Genomic DNA, 21,985 nt, shown 5'->3' on the forward strand with positions numbered 1-21,985 from the left:
AGTTTTAAATTACATATTTTATTTTTGAATGTCTTAAGCATTTCCCAAAAATGCATAAAGGAGACAGAAGAAGTGCAGTGGAGTTGTGAATCGTGATTACTTATAGTGGTGCTTCTCCAACGCAAAAGCTAAAACGCTAACCACACAAACAACTCAACACAAAGTTTTCTTTCAACTCATTCATTCACATGACTCGTCCCTTCAGATATCTCGGCGAGCTCAACTCGTCTTCCTCCGACTCATCTGATTCCTCCGTCGTTGATTCCGACTTCGTCGTTATCCTCGCCGCTCTCCTCTGCGCACTCATCTGCGTTCTAGGTCTCGTCGCCGTCGCACGTTGCGGTTGTCTTCGTCGCTTACGTATCTCCTCCACCACCCTCACGTCTACAACTACACCTCCTGCTGCAGCTAACAAAGGCGTCAAGAAGAAGGTTTTGCGCTCTCTTCCGAAACACACAGCGACAGCCGAATCTGCTGTTAAATTCTCCGATTGCGCGATCTGTCTGAGCGAATTCACCGCCGGAGATGAAATCCGAGTGTTGCCTCAGTGCGGTCATGGATTCCACGTGTCTTGTATCGACGCGTGGCTCAGATCTCATTCTTCGTGTCCGTCTTGCCGTCAGATTCTGGTAGTTTCTAGATGCGACAAATGCGGTGGAATCCCCGTCGCTACTGCTACTGCTACTAATACCGCTGCCTGCTCTAGCTCCGCGCCGGCGCTGGTGCCGGAGCCTGAGACTAGATTAAAGGTAAGGGAGGACGACGGCAATAGATTCTTGCCTTAACTGAAAATTAGTGAATGTTTCAAATTAATCTTGTGTATATTAAGATAAGCATGAAAAGGATTGTGTGTAATAATAGTTTAAAAATTGAAATTCGAATAGGAATTAGTAGTTAATTAGATATAGCGCGTAGGATTAGAACAAGTTATGTTGTTGCATTCGCACTCCGTCGAGTCGATTGCGGTAAATTTGAATCTGTACAATTTGGCGTCCATTAAGTTCAACTGGATTGAATAATCATTTTTTTTTCCTTCTATTACAGCTTTGTTTTTATGATTCAACTTCTGATTGTGATTGTTCAATATGAAAAAAAATTGAGAGAAAAAACTGTTCGAGACAGAGTAACGACTCGATAGATGCAGTTGTATATTTTAAGCATGCAAATGCAAATGCAAATTCAATTAAATGTATATTTTGTATCACCATGTATTTGTAGAATCACTCACATTTTAGGTCACCGCAACGTTAATAAGTGTAATTATTCTGGTGTGCGCTCTAGTCCAAACATGCGGCAAGAAGAATGTTGAGAAAAGGGAAATTTAATTATATTGTTAATTTGCTGTTGTAAAGTTTGCAGTTCAGTGGTGCTATATTTAAAAAAGAGAGAATAAGTTTAGTGGATTATTAGGAAAATGTTGATCGACAACATGAATATTTTATTCGTGTACAGTGTAAAAGGGTTGATATATAAAATGAAAGAATTGGATTCGCGGCATTCATAGTCAAGCAATAAACTTTCAGTTGGTTTACCAAACTTTAAATTTCAACTGCTGAGACTGAATAGATTCTCTGACCATAAAAAAGTGAGGTCCCTATAAATCGGAAAATATGAATTCCGGTGTTGCACATTTGACCTGTTCGTTTTAATTTCTGTATTTTTTATGTATTTTATAAAGTTGGCATACAAGCCATCGAAAGAAAATAACATGATTAAGATCTTATATAGAGAGTCTCCGGATGAGTAAACGGCAACGATAATAAGTAAACATGTGATGATTATGGAGTGAACCCGTATATCGGTCTTTGTATATTAATTAAAATAATTTATATTTAAACTTCTAGAGTTAAAAAATATAGTGTGGTATATAATTAAATGACATCTCAACTTAATTAACTTTTTTATTAAATTTAAATATATCATGTATTAATTTATTAATAATTAATTTATATATAATTACAATAATTTACAGATTTTTTTAGATAATAAAATTTTATTAATAAAATTAAAAATAATATTAATATAAAATTAACATTAATAAATTTTATACTTAATTACAATGACATATCAAAATATTTAATATCAAATATTTTATAATTTTAAAAATATATTTTTTAATTTACAAAATTTATAAATTAATTTAACCGCCATTTATAATTTTATAACATAATTTTATTGTTGTGTGACGAAGGATTTTGGTCATAGTTGACGAGGTAATGTTATTAATTAATTATTGGATGATTGGAAAATTGTGTGGTAAGTGAATCGGGAATGATCCAAACATTTGAAGTGGCAGTGTCCTATTGGAATTAAGAATAAGGTGGAAAGGGGTGGATGAGGGTGGACCGTTGCTGGAAAAAGTGGCATAAGCCGGACCTATCAAAAAAAGCTTATGAATGTTATTATAGGACTGTGTATGTGGTATCACTATGTCTATGTCACTGTCATTGTGCCGTGTAAAGTAAACCATATACTAGTGATATTGAGGGATTTTTATTTTAAATGTTAAAATATTTATTTAAAATGTATTGAAATTTTTATTTTTAAATTTTTTTAAATTTATTATTTATTATTTTTAATACAAAAGAATTATTTTTTATTTCTTAACAATACCATTAATACCATTAAGACATTTGTAAGTAAAGCCAAAAACAATTAATATTAACTAAATATTATTTCTATTTTAAAATAAACATATAATAAAATAAATTATTATTATTATTATTTTATAAGTGATACCATTAATACCATTAAGACATTTGTAAGTAAAGCCAAAAACAATTAATATTAACTAAATATTATTTCTATTTTAAAATAAACATATAATAAAATAAATTATTATTATTATTATTTTATAAGTGAAACTCAGAAAATAAAAGGTTGTCAAAATATAATATATATGTTGAAGTGTATTTTTGAATTTATAATATCAAATTTCTCTACGTTAAATATGAGTTTCACTAATAACTCTTTAAATAAAATAAAAAGTTTTAGTACTATAGTTTGTTTGAATAAATTTTTTAAGAAGTGTTGTAGAAAATATATTTTTAATAAATTTATTTGATGCAATATTGTAATAATTACAGGTTCTTAAATAATGTCATTACATAAACATTAATATTAGTGACTCAAATTGTGTCATGGTCTTGAAAATTATACGTGGATCAATAATGTTTGATCAAAAAAATATGTGGATTAATATAGACGAGGTGGAGGACAAAATCCTAAAAATAATAAGTGAAATGGTAAAAATTAGTTGTTGCGAGTTTCAATTTGAGTCAAAGTTTGATTTGACGATAGAAATGAGAAAATCGAGGTTATGATTTTTAAAAGTTATACTCATAATTTTTGTAAGATTTCAATAATTTATTATAATTTTGTTAATTCTATCCTAAAATTAAACACGCACAAAGACTTCCTTAATATTTCTTAAATGTTTTTTAACTCCACGGCTGAATTGTCTCCTGGAAACAACAAAATCTCAATTTAATTTCATTGTTTTTTCTAAATGGTTGATGTTTTTGCTTGTCTTTGATGTGTTTATATATGATTTAATTAATTTAGAGCAATTTAATTAAATTGATTCTTTAAGTATTCAATTTCAAGATTCAAATGTCTTGATGAATTTAATTTTAAAAGTTAAAAAGGTAAAAAAAAAAACAAAACAAAACATTGTGTCCCTGTTTGATTCATTTTTTAAACACTTTTGTTTATCATTACTTTTAAATCTGTAGTCTAATACAACATTATAGATCTTATAATTGTACGCTAAAACTTTTCATACAATTTGTGTGGCTCTTCTTTTATTGCATATCACATCTTGAAACATTCTTTAGTCTATTTTCTTAATTATATGGACCAACACCAACTATTGGCATTTATTTCTACAACGTCCTTTATCATATTTTGTACGATAAATGGATTCAATGATTCAAGTTAATATTTTTTTAAAGTTTTTTACAGAAAAATAAACATCATTCATTTATATTAATATAAAAATAGTACAAGAATATTTAAAGATTAAAAAAAACAAAAAAACATATTAACGATACACGTAAAAATTATAAAAGCTAATGAAAAAAATCAAACAGATATTCATCATAACAATTAAACTAATATCTTCTACCGGTTAATAATGATTAAATAATGTAAGATCTACAATCTTTGATGTCATTCATCATTAAAAATATTTAATGGTGCTCAATGTTTATTCATATAGATTATAAATGATATTTAATATGATTAATACAAGCACATCTTAACAAGTTATTTGTAAAGTGGAGAATAGTCAAATATTTGATAGTAGACTCCATAAACCCCATAATCAAAATATGTTATCGACAAAATAAATTATTTGCATATGTAAATACTATATTAAGACAAAAAAATAAAAAATACTACACTACGATAACGAATAAATCAACATTTTACTCAAACAACAAAATCATTAATAAACATAAAAAAAAATGTTAAATCAGTGTAGAAAGTCACTTATATTTAAGTAAAGAAATGAATATAATAACTTAAATGTTTTAAAAAAATGAATAAAAAATCTTTAAACCAAAGAAGAGAGAACTAAGTTTTTTTGTGTATAACCGTCTTGTTCCTTGTTAAAAAAAGAATTAGGATATTGAGAATTTTCCTTCATGATAAACTATATATGAATTCCATTTGATTAAAATTCGTTATTTATACAACTGTATATATATTCTTTGATTTTCATCTGTATGCTAAGATTTATGCGTCTCTCAATAAACTTAACTTTGATAAACGCATGTCCCATATTTATGTTAAATATGTTCCTCAAGAAAGAAAAAAATTAGTTTGCTGTAACTTTATAAATATATTAAAATATAAAACTTAAATATACTCTAGATCATGCATTTCATCTTATTCATGATTTTGTATTTCTCTAATTTTAAATCCATTATTTTGGTTGACAAAAAATAATCCATGATTTTCTGTTTTAAAATGTCTAACATTTTCATTATGCATTTGAGACTAAATTTTGATCACATGTCAGAGAGACATGTTTATGTGTGAACTGATGTGTCATTGTTTAGACAAAGTCACTTTAAAATTCATTTATATAACTTATATATCATCAAAATATGTATTAATCTATATCACAAAAACAATTAAATTTAATTTAAGTCGCTTTGTTTGAAAGTTCGTTCTAGACAAGTTATTTTCATGTTATCAGTTCATTTGCAACATAAATACTTCACTTGTCACATTATTAAAATTAAACCGAAAATTAGTATAAGAAACAATTTGTGAAGATGTTGGTTGCATATCTTTTGAATTTGGAAAATGCTATAGCTAACAATCAATTATCTTGGATAGGATAATGGATCCATTGGTTCATTTTTGGTGAAAACATAATCTAAAGCAATTAAAAAAAATAGTCAAATTTTGTTTTGACGTAGTTTTCGCATATAACAATTCTTTAACAAATTCATGTCAAAGTAAAACTGATGAGGTATTCCTTTTAGTTAGTTTCAAGTCGGTCACCATTTTAAAGAGTTAAGAATCTTATTTTTTTTAAATTTAACTTTTTCCCTAACGTTCTAGATTCATTGTACTATAAGAATAAATAAACAAACTAGAATAAAAAATAATTAAAAAAAATTCACAAAAAAATAATTATAAAATAAAAAAATAAAAAAAAAAAGAAAGCAAAAGCGAAAGAAAAAAAAGGGGGAAAAAAGTAACAATTAAGCTACATTACATAATACATTGAAAATTATGGCGCAATCATTCCTCAAAGAAAGATTTCAAAGTATATACACTTATATGTATCCATCAATTTTTTTTTTTCGCATGTAATAAAATTTGATTGGGCATATGTATAACTTAGTAGTATTGACTTTTGCGTAATTATGAAATGAAACTGATCAAATAAACTTATCGTGACATGTAAGATACATGCATCTTCAAATGATTTAAGGATGTGATTTTAAAAATCCCATGGGGATGGACATGTGCCTATTAATTCGCACTCACGTAGTAGTCAAAGGGAGATCTTAATTAATTTGAAGGATATATAAGAAGACATTGTGATAAATATAGAAGACAATACCTCTAATTTCATAAAGGAAGGACCCCCAACATGTGTGGCTATGCTTATGATAGAAACAAAAGTCAAACCACAAACACTGAAAATTCTTGAAGTGGTATTTGAGTGCTACTATTACCTTCATTACCAAACACACTAACGATGGATGTCGGTTTGACTTTTTATTATTTGCAATTTGCAAATACCAATCGGCCACGAATAATAGTTAGGCTTTGTTTGGGTTAAAGGGTATGCCTCATAGTTTTTTGACAATGAGTATGACTCACTACGATCTACTGCCTCTTATTATAAATGAAAAATAAAAAATCTTTCCATTGATACATTTATTAATTTTAATTTTAAATATAAACAACTTTTAAATAAATATGACAATTAATATAACATATATAGATTATTCTGCTATTATAACTTTATTGATATATATTTGACGAATTTTTTAATATTTGTGCGAATATAATTGGTAAATATATGTGAATATCATCTTTTAAGTAATATAAAAATTGTTTTTTATGTTCAATTATGTATAATTTTTCTCCTATTATTTTGTCAACACAATAGTAACATATAAAACATAAATATATTAACAAATACAGTTAAACATGTTTCATTTAAATAGAAATTAAAACTGTTGGTCGATTAATTTTATAGAGACTAAAAATGAAATTTTAAATAGACTAAAAATATATTTAACCCTAAAAACTTTTAATACATAAACAAAAAACATCATAATATATAATTCTTACTAATTTATTATCAGATACGGATATACAGAAGTACAAATACCATTATATTTGTCTTCATATCCATTATCATCCCAACTTTTCGTCAATAAAAATTTATATATTTGATAATTTTTAGATTAATTACATAAATTTTTATTCATTTAAAATTATTTATATTCAAAATAAGTATAATTCTTTTTTATATTTCTATTTAATTTGAGATGTATATACAATAAATTATCACATCATAAAAATAAAAAATTTCATGCTATGTATATAATTAAAATAATATTACAATTTTTAAGTTTTGTTGTCTTTTGTGTTTATTTATTATATTGTCCAGGTGGAGTAACGAGAGCAACATGTCCTTGGGACAGGCCTAACCCTTTTCTGGATTGAGAGTTGGGTCCATGCAGTGAATCTTGCGTCGTATGGTTTATTCATCGTTATTTTATAAATGTTCCGTTTATCGTTATTTTATATGTCAATATGTGTATTTTTTTTTTTTTTTTATATTTGTCTATATTATTTTAATATTTGTTTCGTATTTCTAATATATATTAGTGGAAAATATTTATTTTAATGTATTTTTTATTTATTTATTACTAAAACATATTTTTGTCATATTTTTTGTGTAATAGTTATCATCATTTATCTTGTATTTTTTTAATATCTATAATACAAATATTTAGTGTAACATTTTTTTACACACATGTCCCTTTTAGTTTTTTTTTTAAAAAATAAATCATAAGTTTTCAGCTCTTAAATTGTAAAACTTACTTCATTTTTCTTTTTGTGAAAAAAAAAACTTATTTATTAAATAAATCATAATTTTCATCCCTCATCTTCTTGCGATGATTGAAAATGAAGAGGATAATCTTAAATTTTTATAGTATAATTGATTACATAAATATTAAAAATAATAATAATTTATTTATTTATTGAAAATATATTTTATTTTATTTAAAAAAAAATGGTGTTAATTAACGATGAGGTAATAAATTTTTAAAGTAAGCAAATATCTAGATTTTTGAAACAATAAAAAAATGTCAAAAAAATGTTTTTGAATATTTTAAAACGTGCATCTTCATAAGTAACTTGTTGTAGCTCACGCCTCCTCGTATTCTATTCTTTTTATTTTTTCATTGAATAGAGATGATATATGATTATTTTTTAATTTGACATCATCTATATTAATTTATTGTTTATTTATTTATTTAAATAAGTGATTTTCATACTTATTTAATTTTTCTTTCATTTTTTTCTAATTTCGTCATATATATGCGACATTGTATTTGTTCGTCTTAATTCAGATTAACATATCAATTTTGAAATCATTAATATTACAGACACCTCAATTTTATTATTTTTGTAGTTTTTATCACATTTGTAAACATTCTTCTATCTTAAGCAATTAACTTAGATGTTTTAATATTTTTTATCGACAAAATTTTTATCAATTTGAATAAATATATATTATTTTTTATCAAAAAATAAATAAAATAACTTGTATTTTACCTACTCTCCATAAGAAGATCCACTGCGAATGTGTTTTATCAAAGGTAAGATAAACAAATATTTTAAAAAAATGAGACTTGAAAAAGCAAACTCGTTTCTTCATATAATTTTATCGTGATAAACTTATGAAGATTATTTTAAAGTCTCCTTTGGCTTGCTTTTTCGTTTTTCCATTTGTACGGTGTACATTTGAAGTTCTTTCATTCCAACAAATTTGCATTATAGAAATATCGAATATAATGAAGCTCCAAGATAAGTATTAAAAAAATGTAGCATACCATATATGGCAACCAAGTGGTGTAATTTAATACTTGAAAGAATCAAATTGAAGTTGCCCATATCAAAATTGAGTGATTGTAACGAGAAGTTGATAACCCACTTACGTTCAATAATTAGAGAATTAGGGCAAAAAGGAAAGCTTAATAATATTCTAAGAGAAGATAAATAATTGAATCAATAATTAAGTTGCTTCACTTTGGCTTAAAGTGATTCCGTCCAAAGGTTTCTTTCTTTGTTTTTACCAAACTTGAGATATTTTATTTATTTATTTATTTTAAACATTCTATTGCCAAAGGAATAAATTCTATTGATTTAAAATTTAATCAAAAATAAATAACATTGATCTAAAAAGTTACTTTAATTAAGATTCAAATTCGTGTTTTTTCTGAATAATTTGTTAGTATACTGAAGTTGATTAATAATTTAACTTTAATCACTTAATTACTATAGAGAATAAATATAATGCTCAAATTTTATTAATGATAATCATATAGTAAATTTATATAATTTTAATTAAAATAATCTATATATTTATTTTCTCTTGATGTCTTTTTAGAAAAATATATAATACATGGCACAATAAAAAAAAAATCATTTAATTTTACTGCTAAGTTGTTTAAAAACCAAACAAGAAAAACAATTAAGACCAAAAAAAAAAAATAAAGAAAAATAATTCACTTATAAAAGGGAATTAGAGAGAAAACAATTCAACCCAATGCACTTCAATAGAGATATCAATGCACTTCAATAGAGATATCACACCATATTCATATGGTAATTTATGACGTTAACTTCTATATATTTTGATAAAATAAAAGATTTTATATTTAACAAAAAAAAACATCACGTGCATCGTAGTAAACTAAATTTCAAATCAAGATATAAAAGATGAATATATTTAATTTTTTTATAAAGAGAATGTTTATTTGTTCGATAATATATTCATAAGAATTTTATGTGGCAACATTTAATTTTTTAAAAAAATAAATACCCACTGTGTCTATATTAAGCCACTTATAATTTGATCGGTCAAAAACTCCTATTTTTATTCCTTCTTCTCTTTCTTATAAATTTTTCACATGAAATAGCACTACTGTTTTTATAATGCCTAAATTATGTTACCTGTGTAATGTTCATCACCATTTTTTATATTTTATATATATTAGACAGACTTTTTTTGTGAAATTTTTTAAATAAAATATGTTGATATGTTATTGGTAAAATTCTATTAAAATATTTATTTATAGAAAATAAATAATAACATAATTTGATGTAAAATGTTGAAGAATAGTTGAATTTAATTGAAAGAGGGAGCAATGCATGAAAACCAAAACCCTATCCAAAAAAAAAAAAAAAGTTGAAGGGAATGCAAATAATGAATTAAGTTGAGTTGTGAATGTGAGGAGAGCAGAGCAGCAAGTATGGCGTCAATTTGGACAGTTGAGTTTCGGTCTCTTTCCGTTCGCGTAAGTATCATTTTTCATTTCACTCTCTTTTTTCATTCTATTTCACACCATCATTACTCAACTCATTCTTCTTCTAAATGTAGCCTTATTCTTCTATTCCTACCACCACAACAAACCATCGTATCCGTATCACAAATGGGATTTCCAAATCACTTGTTATCCGCACTCATCAATTCAAACAACACTGTTTCACTTCCATTGCCAAATGGAATCATCAACTCGTTACTTCCACCCCAATGCAGCATTTACTGGTAGGGTTTCATTTTATTATCATCTTTTTAATTAAATTAGGGTTTAGGGTTTCATTATTTCTCCTTCTTTTGTAGCTTAATCGAAACCCTGGTACCAATTTTGCAATTTGGGTATGCGTTGCGGTTGTGGTTGTGGTTTTTGTTGCTGCTGTGAAGGGGTTTTCCAGGAAAAAAGAACGCCCTGGTTCCGTAGCTGATCTAGTTAGACGTGGTCAATTGAGATCGGATAGAAGAGGCATGTATGTATGATTTCAATCCACGCCCACTTTTTGCTTTTCATTCACGCTTGTTATTATCTATCTGTTCAACGCACTGTATAAATATGTTTTGATTTACCGTAAGTTTGGCGCGACCGTGATTTTGAGCTTTTGCCTTCAAACATGATTTCTAGCATCAGATTTATTGTTGAATATCATTTTTGCGTAAATGTATTTAAATAGAAATTACTTCATATTCAACTCATTTTTCATCAAAATCAATTTCACAAAATCAATTTATTCAAAATGGATCTTTACCGCTACCACATTCAACACAATATTAAACTCTTTTACCAAAAAAATATACAATAATTTAGAATCATAAAAATGGGTATTATACTACTAGGTGATGAGTTTTGCCTATTGAGTTTAAGCTTCCTGTTATTACATTTTTGCCTATCTATGTTATTGTGTGCATTTTTTCAGATCAAGGCCTCTCAAATATGAAGATCCGTTCAATAATCCCATGGTCAAGGTTAGCAAAAGCAACTCAAGTGTAGAGATGTGTGGAAAGGTTTACCGTTTAGCCCCTGTCACGCTTACTCAAGAGGAACAGGCGGTTCACCAGAGAAGGAGATCACGTGCGTATGAGTGGAAGCGTCCCACAATTTTCCTTAAAGAAGGAGACTCGGTTCCTCCGGATGTTGATCCTGATACAATCAGGTGGATTCCTGCAAATCATCCCTTTGCAACTACTGCTATGGATATTGATGAGGACTTTGCTCAGAGAAATGTCAATCAAAAGCATGGAGTTCCTTTCCGTATTCAAGCTGAGCATGAGGCCCTGCAGAAAAAACTTGAAGCCCTACAAAATGTAAGTCTTAGCAGAATAAGGAATTTCAACTGTTGTATGCTTGATTTGGTTTTAGAGTTTGTTGTGCAAATGCCACGTCTTTGTCCTAGTTCCTAAGGATTTCGAGGTTTGGCTTTGTAGCTGATACCCACTGAGTTCTTGTTTTCAAAATTCAACACTGATTCAACTAATGAAGCTTACTCTTATGAAGTATGAAGTATGGACATCAACACAAGTGACCTCACCCCATTTACTTATTTGATATGCACCCTAAATGAATTATGCTGGAGACTTATCTTGACTTTTTTTTATTTCTTCAAGTTTTTTCTACTTTTTTGTTGTTGTTAAAAGCCTCGTCAATTGTCAAGTCACAGTTGATTGTTTGCAGTGTCCAAGTCATGTATGGTATAAGTATGTCCGTCATAGATTTCTACCCTCTTACTAGAAATCATAAATCCAATATAAATTTAATAAAAGTAAGATACTCAAACCTCTTCAGTTTTTTATATCAAGAACTTGACTGACTTCTTTTACAACACATGTTTTGTATTATTCATTCTGCAGGAAGAGAATCTCAATAAACTTGTGATAGATCCTACCAATGTTAAAGAAATTGAGAGACCATTCAACTCCAATACCAGATTAAATGATCATGCAGAGAAGACCTCTTTAAACGATCAGGCAAAAGAACCCTCCTCCCCTATATTAGATAGTGGCCCAAATCACTTTGAAAGTGCACCATCACCCGGAGAATCAAAACCTTAAGCTTTAAATTTTCTTGTGGGCGGGCTATAAATATGAGTAACAGTACTAATGTAGATTCCAGTTTGCTACAAAATTTTGTACTATTATCAGGGAGCATTAGAACTGTCTAATTGTATAGCTGAGGACTGTAAATATAATTTTATTTATGTTTGGTAAGTGTTGCTGCTATTACTCAGATTTCATCAAGAGTTTTCCACTTCATCCTGCCCCAAAATCAACTTATTCATAATGCAATATGATATTTGGCCAACAGTTAAGTGAGTAAGACGTAGAAAATCGAAAACACTGTTTTTACTGTGTATTGTATGCTGACAGGCAAACGTCCGAAAGAAAAATAGTCAGGAATTGAATTTTAAAGATTGACCTAATTTTAAACAGTTGCGATATTTTAATATTAAAATACATATATTATAGTGTGTTTTATCTCAAACTCATTTATTGTATTTTATATAACTTACATTTTAAAAATTCAACCTATTAGACAAATTTTGTTGTGGAAGAATCATTTTCTAATATACTAAATAATAATGTGACAAAAAGAATGTATTGTCAATATCTTTTTTATGATAATGACAACGTGAGCTTGACTTTGACATGACCATTTACTAGAAAGATAATTTTAAAAGATAATTGTCACTAACTTGCCTACCATTTTTGCTTTTAGAAGCTTCAAAGAAGGTGATTGTTACAGTGGAAAAAATATCATTTGTCTAAAATGATCAGGTTTCCACCTTTAAGTAAAAGTTAAGGTTTTCCACATTCTTTAATATTTTGAGCATTTAGTTTGTCGGTCTCTCTATGTAAGAGTTTGATTGTTGGAGGGTTTTGAAAGATATGATTTTGTAGGGTTAAATTTATAAATTTTTACATATATTTGATATTTATAAAAAAATATAATATCATATATTTATTTATTACATTGTTCTTTTATTTTTATTTTTTAAATATTAAATATATATTAAAATATAATTTAACTCTTCAAAACATTATCTTTTAAAATCTAACTTGCATAGTTTCAAAGATAGCATTTTATTTTTATTTTTTTTAACCAACACATGTCATTGTTTCCCTAAAAGCCGCCCATTTAGAATTAATACAAATTAGGCATATGAATAGCAATATCCTAAAACTTTGGAAGCTGGCATAAATTATTGTCAGTGGAAGTAAAGTTGCACTTTCTTGAGATGGAATGAAATTATTATTATAATAAGTGTAAGCAGACAAGTTTTAGTGTGAAGGAATTGTTATTCCTTTGATAAGTAAATGCATTTATAAGAAAAGAAAAAAGTAGGCCAAAAAGAAAAAGAAAGCAAAAAGCAAAGAAAACAAAATATGGAATTAGCAGGAAGTAGCCGCCTCCAGTTTTTAATTTTTGTTTTAAACGAAAGGTATGCATGCCGCCTCCGGCCAGTGTCACACCGTTACTGGCTAGTGCTTGGTGGCCACTAAGCAATAATGCATATCAGCATATCCGTCCCTACTTATAAACAGTTTTTCCTTTTTCACAGTTATTAAAAATATTAAAAATGAATTTAATAGATTTATTTGACTTTTGTATATAAATATATTTTTTTTTTCAGTTTTTCTAATTGCCTTTAAAAATTATTTCTATCAGGGAAATCCTAAAGACTAAATTTTTTAAATTCAATAGGAGGTCGAGTTTTCTATAGAAGCGACCTCTAACTGAATAAATTCTTTTTATTTTGTTATATTTTAATATTTGTCTATTATTAGAGTTATTAATTTAATTATTTAATAAATTAAAATAAAATACATAAATAGATTTTATATTTTTATTTTTATTATTAAAATAAATAATTATTATAATTATAATTAAAAATTATTATAATTAAAATAATTAAATTATATTAATAACATAAAAATAAAACGAAATATATTAAATTAACAATAAAAATACATCATATTTGAATATATTACTTCCTAGACCATTATTATATGAATTTAATATATTAATGAATAATTAAATTAATAAATAATTATAATAAATAATATGTTAATAAATAATAATAATAATAATAATAATAATAAATACATTAATAAATATTAATAATTGTAATAAATAATAATAATTTGCTACTTACTAAATTTGCTACTTACCAAATTGTATCATTTGCGATTAATCAATTTGCTACTTATCAAATTGACAATTTGCGATTAATCAATTTAATACTTACCAAATTGTACAATAGATTAATTTTCTCATTTGATGGCTAAATTAATGATATATCACAAATTGCTAAAATTAATTTTCTCATTAAATGTGATTTAGTAAATTGATTAATTTTCTTATTAATTTACAAATTGATTTAATATCAAAAAAATTTATTCATGTGATTGGAAAAAGTAATAAAAGTAATAAATGAAACTAATCTAATCATTTTGTATATAGATATTTTAAAAATATCTTTGAAAAATGAATATATTTAATTTGATTTAACTTCTGAGATAAGTTAATAATACATAGTATACAATATATTATCTGATTTTATCTTAATATATTAAAAAAATTGATTGGTGTGATAGGTAGTGTGACAAAATATATATATATCAAAATTAATACGGTTAAATAAATGTGACAAAACAAATAAGGTAATGCAGATTTAATTTACCAATTACACGAATCAATTTTTTTTTATAGTAAATCAATTTGTAAATTAATGAAAAAATTAATCAATTTATCAAATCATATTTAATGAGAAAATAAACTTTAGCAATTTGTGATTAATCATTAATTTTATCATTAAATGAGAAAATTTATTATTATTATTATTGTTATTTATTAATGTATTAATTATTATTATTATTGTTTATTAATGTATCATTTATTATTATTATTTATTAATTTAATTATTTATTAATATATTAAATTCATATAATAATGGTTGAAGAAGTAATATATTCAAATATGATGTATTTTTATTGTTAATTTAATGTATTTCATTTCATTTTCATGTTATTAATATCATTTTTTATATTTAATTATTATTATTATTATTTAATTTTTATTATCATTTATTTTTTTAATTTATAATATAATTTAATCATTTTAATTATAATAATTTTTAATTATAGTTATATTAATTATTTATTATAATAATAAAAAAATAAAATTTATTTATAATTTATTAATGTATTTTATTTTTATTTATTATTAATATTTTTAGTTTTTAAATAATTAAATTAATAACTCTAATAAATAGCAAAAAAAAAAAAATTTACTCAATTAGAGGTTACTTCCCTTGAAAACAGCCTTGTATTGAGTTTAAAAAATTTGGTCTTCTGAAAAGAAAAAGTAGGTCATTTGAAAAAATAATTTTTAAAATAGGACAATTAGAAAAAAAAAATTAACAAAAAGATATATTTATATACAAAAGTCGATTTATTTGATATGTTAATTCTCTAAAATGTCTATTTGTTAATAAATGTATCTAATTCATTAAATAATATAATTAATAAAAGGAATGTTTGAAAAAATAATAATAAATGTATTAAATAAATTGAAAGAAAATTTATAATAATAAAAAAAATTCAATAGATATTTATAAATAAGAACAAAACAAGTACATCAATACATAGTCAATGTTTGTTTGATTTTAACACGAGACCGAAGAAAGTTATGGTTTATAATTTTATAAAATTAAGATAATTTACGGTAAAACTAAACATACACTTAGTGTGTTTTATTCGGATTTTATTGGTTACTATATTGAAATTAATAGTTAAATATGTAATTGTTCGAGGCCAAAATTCTCCTTAGCACATTAATAAGCAACTTTATTTATCACGAGAAAAACTACATTATTTATGAATCTCTAAACTACACTATAAACATAGTGTATCGTAGTCACAAAACAAATTAAAAAAATTCGTCAAACTGTATCTTGATAGTTTCACATTAGATATAAATTTATTTATAAGTAAAAAAATCTCTCACCTTACATACTAATTTTATAAGAGTTAAATATCAAATTTTAAAATAATATCAAAATTTATTCATTATTTGTTGGGCCATCTACTACTAACCACGCAGGTCAAACACTAGATGTCATGTCCCAAGTGTGAAGGGGTGCGAAGTTCCCCGGATGAGATATAACTTAAAAGTTTATTTATAAGTGAAAGGCTTCTCCTCACAAATCGGTTATGTAACCCAGCTCAAATTTCAAGACTGCGCGTCACAGGCTTTATACATACATACATACATACACCTTCTTCAGTCGAAAATCCAGAAGGTTATTTCCAATTTTGAAATGCAAAATTTTATATATGAAAGAATAATATTTGAACTAGAAGATATCTTCCACCAAACAAACTTATGACAATCAAAATCTATAAATACGAGAGATGGTGGCTTTGGCAACTAAAATTACACAAGTTCTGTCACTCATTTTTGGCAGATGCAGCCTGCTTTGAACCAACAGAAAAGAATTCAGTGATGACTTCAAGGGGCATGCCCTTTGTTTCTGGAACCTTCAGATACACAAATATCCAGGAGATTAAACACACAACAGCATACACGCCGAAGACACCGGACAGTCCTAATGAACTTAGCATCACAGGCAGCGAGTATGTGACAATGATGTCTCCAATCCAGAACACCAATGCACAGATAGCAATGCAGAGGCCACGCACTCTAGTCGGAAAAATCTCTGAGCAAAGGATGTTTGGAATTGGTCCATAAGCCATGACAAAGAAGCAGAAATAAACCACAACGCATACAGTTGAGATTGCGGCATGAACAACATTGCCAAAATCTACTATGCTTCCAAGGATCAATATAACTAGTGAAGCTATCAGCACGGGAATGGTAACTAGTAGTAACTGCCTGCAAATGACACAGATTGAGTGAGTTTTACAGATGTGTAATTGAATGAAATTAATTGATTTTGTAAAATTCTGTTTGAAGTACTTAATTTGAGTTATACATTTATAATTTGAACCAGAGTCTGTTAATCTTTTTCCCTATAGATTGCACGTGTCTGGAAAAGACTGGTGTTCTTACTACTTAAGTGCTGGACTAATCATTGCAGTTACCAATAGGGTTAAATTTCTACAAGTTATCTTCCCTTGTTAGTTATGCTTCAGCTTTAGTAAATAAAATAAAAAGGAAAAAACACTAGAAACACTATAGATTGCAAGTTGGTTCAATACAAAATATTTATTCTTACTTAGTTTATAAGAATTCCACCATTCAGTTATGAAAGAGAATATGATAGCATAACACGCTACTGTATACCTCTAGGATAACAATGGGAATTTCTGTTTTAAATTAATGAGGTATCAATCACAGGAGATACTTATCATCACTTTCACTAAATGTTTGCAAATGAATATTTCCTCATATTCAAGAAACCGAAAACAAGGATGCACCATGAAAACTACACACCAGGGATTTTTTTTTCATAAAAAAATAGTGAACATACCTTCTGCCAGAGACATCCATAAGCCTCATGGCTAAGCCTATACAAGGAAGCATCAACAAGGTTGTGGCAGCACTTATAAGAAAAGATGCAGACGCTGAGCTAAGGCCCAAATCTGCAAGAAGAACTGCAACACCTGCCTCTTCAAGGATTTGAGGAGTGTAATATAGAACCCCATTTATCCCTGAAAACTGGACAAACATGCAGAATTAAGTGTTAGTCATAGATAAGAAAGAACAAACCAATAAATTGATGTGGTAAACTGGAAAAGACACCTCGATTTTCAGCGTGAAATATTATGGTTATTCAAAATTTGCTACATCGTTTACTAACAGAAAAAAGGAATGAATTATGTATCACTCATACCTGCTGAAGGAGTTGTATTCCAATCCCAACAAACAATGCATGTTTGACCCCTGGTTCAAGAAGAGCCTCCCAAATGGGCCCTTTCGTAGCAGTCTTAGATGGGTGAACCATTGCAGGCCCAACTGGTTGTTCACCAATTAGCTCCTTGGAGTAAAGAGCAGGTTGGCTAACCAAGGCGGCGGCCTGGACAAAATCACCTTCACCAGGAATTGATACAACGGATCCACGTCGAGATGCAGAAACTCCCTCCTCGTGCAAATAAATCCTTTTAAACTCTCCTTGCTTTTTACCATCCTCACCTTTACCAGACCATTTCCATGCAAGCTGCCAACCACCACCAATGCCTGTACTACCAGCTGGCTCACCTGATCCTTGCATGAGACTACTGTGGCGCCTCATGCTGCTCACTATACTGCCATGGGAAGGAGGAGGAGGCAAGTCTTTTTCAAGGCTTGTTGTTTGACGTGAGATTAATGGACTATGCAAATTGTCATCAGAGTCCCCGGCAGCAGCATCTGACATGTAGTCCTCACCTTCTCTCTGTAGGCTTTCTTCATCCCAATGTTCATTTTTAATATGAGGCTCAGCTGTGCTGAACATGCTTCCAAAATTTGGAAACAAAGCGCTTCTCATGCTTCCTGTTCCTGTCTCAGGGAGCTTCTCATGAACGCTGCCAAATAGGGTCACAAGAGGATCCATGAGAGACATGCTTTGGTTGGCAAGACTTCCATGGCGTGACACAAGGCCCAGAGAACTCTGTCCAGTTACAGGTTTTGCTAACCAAGAGAGGCCAGCTTGAGATCCATATAATCGGATTTTGTCTTTATCTGTTGTTTGTTCGTGACCATCAACCACCTCGTCACCCGGGCCTATTATGTACTCTTCTATAGATGCATCACCTCCAATTCCGAGACCTTCAACCAGCAATGCCATCTCACCTGTATGAAATCATAAATTCACAAGAGGATCCATGAGGGATATGATTTTGCATTTTATTTTACAATCTTTTGTTGTCAGTATGTAACAAGCTAGGACTGATGAGTGATCACACAAGACAAGATAAAACAACGAATACAAATTATTGATCGAAGTTCAATTGACTACATAATTTCAATAAACAATTTAACATTTGTCTGAAATAAAGGAAACACAAATCCAGCATCACATAAACATATAGTGTCCTTGTTCAAATGGATGAAAAATGGTTAAGATATAAAAACATTACCAGACACATCTTCCTGGCCGCGTAGCTTTTGGAGAACCTTTTTAGCCTCAAGCATCTTTCCTTTACTGACCAGCCACCGCGGAGACTCAGGCAAGAAAAAAACTGTCAATATAAAATAGAAGAGAGAAGGAATAGATAGAATCCCAAGCATTACTCTCCAGCTAGGTGAGACAGTCAATGACATACCAAAAACCATACAATATGATAAAAACATGCCACCAGAACCACTGAACTGGGGAAGTGTATTTAATGATCCCCTTATATCGGAGGGGGCAGTCTCAGATATATAGACCGGAACAAGAGTTACAGCAAGGCCAATACCAAATCCATCAAGCAGCCTTGCCAAGCACAACACATAAACATTAGGAGACCATAACATTACCAAACTACCCAAGAAGTATAGCACAGATGAGATAATCATCATGGGTCGGCGACCAAGCCAATCTGAAATGGGACCAGAGCAAGTTGTGATGACGGTGGCTCCAATGAGGGACATGGCCACCACAAGTCCTTCCATAGTTGTATGCAAAGCAAGGTCTTTCTTAATGTAAAGAATGGCACCTGCAAAACAAAACAAAAAAATCAAGAAGAATGATTATCCAATAATAAGCAACAATTGATCACAACAGATAATTACTACTTAGCTAAAAAAATTGTTAATAACCAGGAAGAATTTGCTAGCGAAATTGAACCATACTAGATCCGATTCAGTTGATATATAATACCAGAAAATGAAAGTGATGAATCTTATAAAGTGAAATGGAATGATCAAAATCAGATATATTGATAGTATTGCATTAGATTGAATCGATAATGAAGAAAAGGAGGTAAGAGTATAAGTATAATACCAGCAATGGTAGCATTATCCCAACCCTGAAGAAAATTACCGATGGAAGCCACAATAGCTACAAAGACAGCACCTTTCATTTTTGGTTACTGTGAAATTGAATCTGCGCGCAACAAAAAAGCTGTTATTATAATTAATCTATTAAAGATTGAGAGTGAATGAAAATATCCAACTAACAGTGTGAGTGAGTGAGTGAGAAGAGAAGAGAAGAGAAAAGAATAGTGGTAGTTGAGACTTATGTTGATATATTCATTCATACTTAATTAATTCAATACCTGAAAATATAGATCGATAGATGTTTGTTTGGTTGAGGCTGAGGTGAGGCGAGGGTGCCCCCACACACTCAGTAACTACAGTCAAAGAAATAAGGTTTTTTTTTTTTTTTTTTAATTTTCTTTGCTTTAGAGGAGGAGGAGGAGGAGGAGGAGACACCCACTTCCCTTCTAAAACCACGTTTCTCCCGTAATCGCAATCTTTATGCTAAATATCTTCTACTAATACTTTTTTTTTTAAAGTATCTTTTTCCTATTATTATTATTTATTAGTAGTAATATAGTAATTGATTATTAATAATGAAACAGTTGACAGTTGTTTATTTTTTTCAATAGAGACAATAATAATAATAAAATAATTAAAAACGAAAAGGCGGTGAATCTAATGATGGAGGGATGAAGTGGAGAAGGATGGAATCTGTTGTTTGTAAATAAATAAACGGACAAAAATGGTTACAGCCAGAAACAGATCACATGATTGATCTCTCTAATTCCCAAACGAATATACTTCTATACTAAGTGGTAACTTGTAGTATAGTATGTAACTCAATTAAGTAGTGTGAAACAAAGCACAAAGCACAATTGACACAATACAACACCAACATCTATCTATGGTAGTAAGTGAGAATTAAGAAATAATAATAAAAGGAATAATATTAATGATTCTACAGCTAGTACCTGGGTGGGATGTGATTCTGAATTGATCGGTCCAAATAAAATACTAGTAGTAGCGGGGGAGAGGGTGGAATATGAATGAAATCACCAAGACCTTATTTCTTCACCTTTTCTCCATCCAACAATCGCTTGTATTGATTTCAAGGACACGTCTCGCTCTCTCTTTTTTCACTCTTGCTTGCAATTATACTATTACTAGCTGTCTTCTGGACAGGTTATTTCTTCATTGAGATATGCTACATTTTTAAATACTGTACTCTTTTTTCATATTTCTCATTTTTTTATTATATATTTCTAGAATTTCAAGTTAAGTCAAATGCAGAAATTATTATTTCAAATTAAAAAATAAGTTGGACTAAGAAAATAAATATTGTACTTTCTAGGTCATAATGTATTATAATTTTAAAATGGCGTGGTATGAGTTTTTATAATTGCATATGAAAAATATATGTTGACTAGAGAGAAAACTAACTTCTTAATATTAGTTTTTATTTGTCCATGGTGAGAGAGGAAAACTATTAAGTTTTTATTTACTTTTTGAGATTAGTCTTTAGGATTCTGTGTGGAATAAATAATAAAGTGGCACAAAGTTTTAGCGCATAGGAATTATTGTTTCGATGCAAAAATAAAAGTAGCTATGTTTGAATTTCATCTTATATTCAACTATATTGAACTTATAATATTTTAATATCATAATATAAGTAAATATTAGTATATTAAATAGATTATTTAATCATGTTAATTCTTGTATTCAAATCGGAGAAATGATATTCAACCTAACAATATCGACATTTGTTAGTTGAACTATGATTTAAGAATAACTAATAGATTTTTAATTGAGAAAATTACTTCATAATTAATTGATACGTTTGTATGACTTTTCTAAAAAGTCAGATTTTACCTGAAAATCCTATTTAAAAGTCTATTTTACATTAAAATATTTAAATAATATATTTTATATAATTTTAAATAGACTAAACTAGGCCTATATATATAAGAAAAACTAATAAAATTATAACTAGCAAGTAGGCA

General features: G+C 28.2%; 3 protein-coding genes across 5 annotated transcripts; 2 read left to right on the forward strand and 1 right to left on the reverse strand.

Annotated features, from left to right (window-relative positions):
- Positions 1–43: 43 nt before the first annotated feature.
- On the forward strand, positions 44–1,038 carry LOC101501916 (RING-H2 finger protein ATL80). Its single transcript, XM_004500779.4, has one exon. The coding sequence runs from the start codon at positions 189–191 to the stop codon at positions 783–785; it is 597 nt and encodes a 198-aa protein (XP_004500836.1). The 5' UTR covers positions 44–188; the 3' UTR covers positions 786–1,038.
- An 8,867-nt stretch (positions 1,039–9,905) lies between these two features.
- LOC101501604 (protein MULTIPLE CHLOROPLAST DIVISION SITE 1) lies at positions 9,906–12,286 on the forward strand. Its single transcript, XM_004500778.4, has 5 exons — positions 9,906–10,064; positions 10,148–10,315; positions 10,391–10,554; positions 10,999–11,386; positions 11,930–12,286. Exons 1-5 carry the CDS (start codon positions 10,020–10,022, stop codon positions 12,128–12,130), a joined length of 966 nt encoding a protein of 321 aa, XP_004500835.1. The 5' UTR covers positions 9,906–10,019; the 3' UTR covers positions 12,131–12,286.
- Positions 12,287–16,381: 4,095 nt separating this feature from the next.
- On the reverse strand, positions 16,382–21,111 carry LOC101501071 (monosaccharide-sensing protein 2). 3 transcript variants are annotated; one of them, XM_004500777.4, is made up of 6 exons: positions 20,957–21,111; positions 20,008–20,109; positions 19,160–19,720; positions 17,935–18,872; positions 17,572–17,759; positions 16,382–16,973 (listed from the first exon to the last, which is right to left on the reverse strand). In XM_004500777.4, exons 2-6 carry the CDS (start codon positions 20,084–20,086, stop codon positions 16,529–16,531), a joined length of 2,211 nt encoding a protein of 736 aa, XP_004500834.1. In that variant the 5' UTR covers positions 20,087–20,109; positions 20,957–21,111; the 3' UTR covers positions 16,382–16,528. The 3 variants fall into 3 exon arrangements, with proteins under 3 accessions (XP_004500834.1, XP_004500833.1, XP_073224973.1); XM_004500776.4 differs by lacking the exon at positions 20,957–21,111 and adding an exon at positions 20,282–20,485; XM_073368872.1 differs by lacking the exon at positions 20,957–21,111 and adding an exon at positions 20,184–20,234.
- Positions 21,112–21,985: the final 874 nt, after the last annotated feature.

Source organism: Cicer arietinum, chromosome 5 (assembly GCF_000331145.2).
Source record: "Cicer arietinum cultivar CDC Frontier isolate Library 1 chromosome 5, Cicar.CDCFrontier_v2.0, whole genome shotgun sequence".
NCBI classification, from domain to species: Eukaryota; Viridiplantae; Streptophyta; class Magnoliopsida; order Fabales; family Fabaceae; genus Cicer; species Cicer arietinum.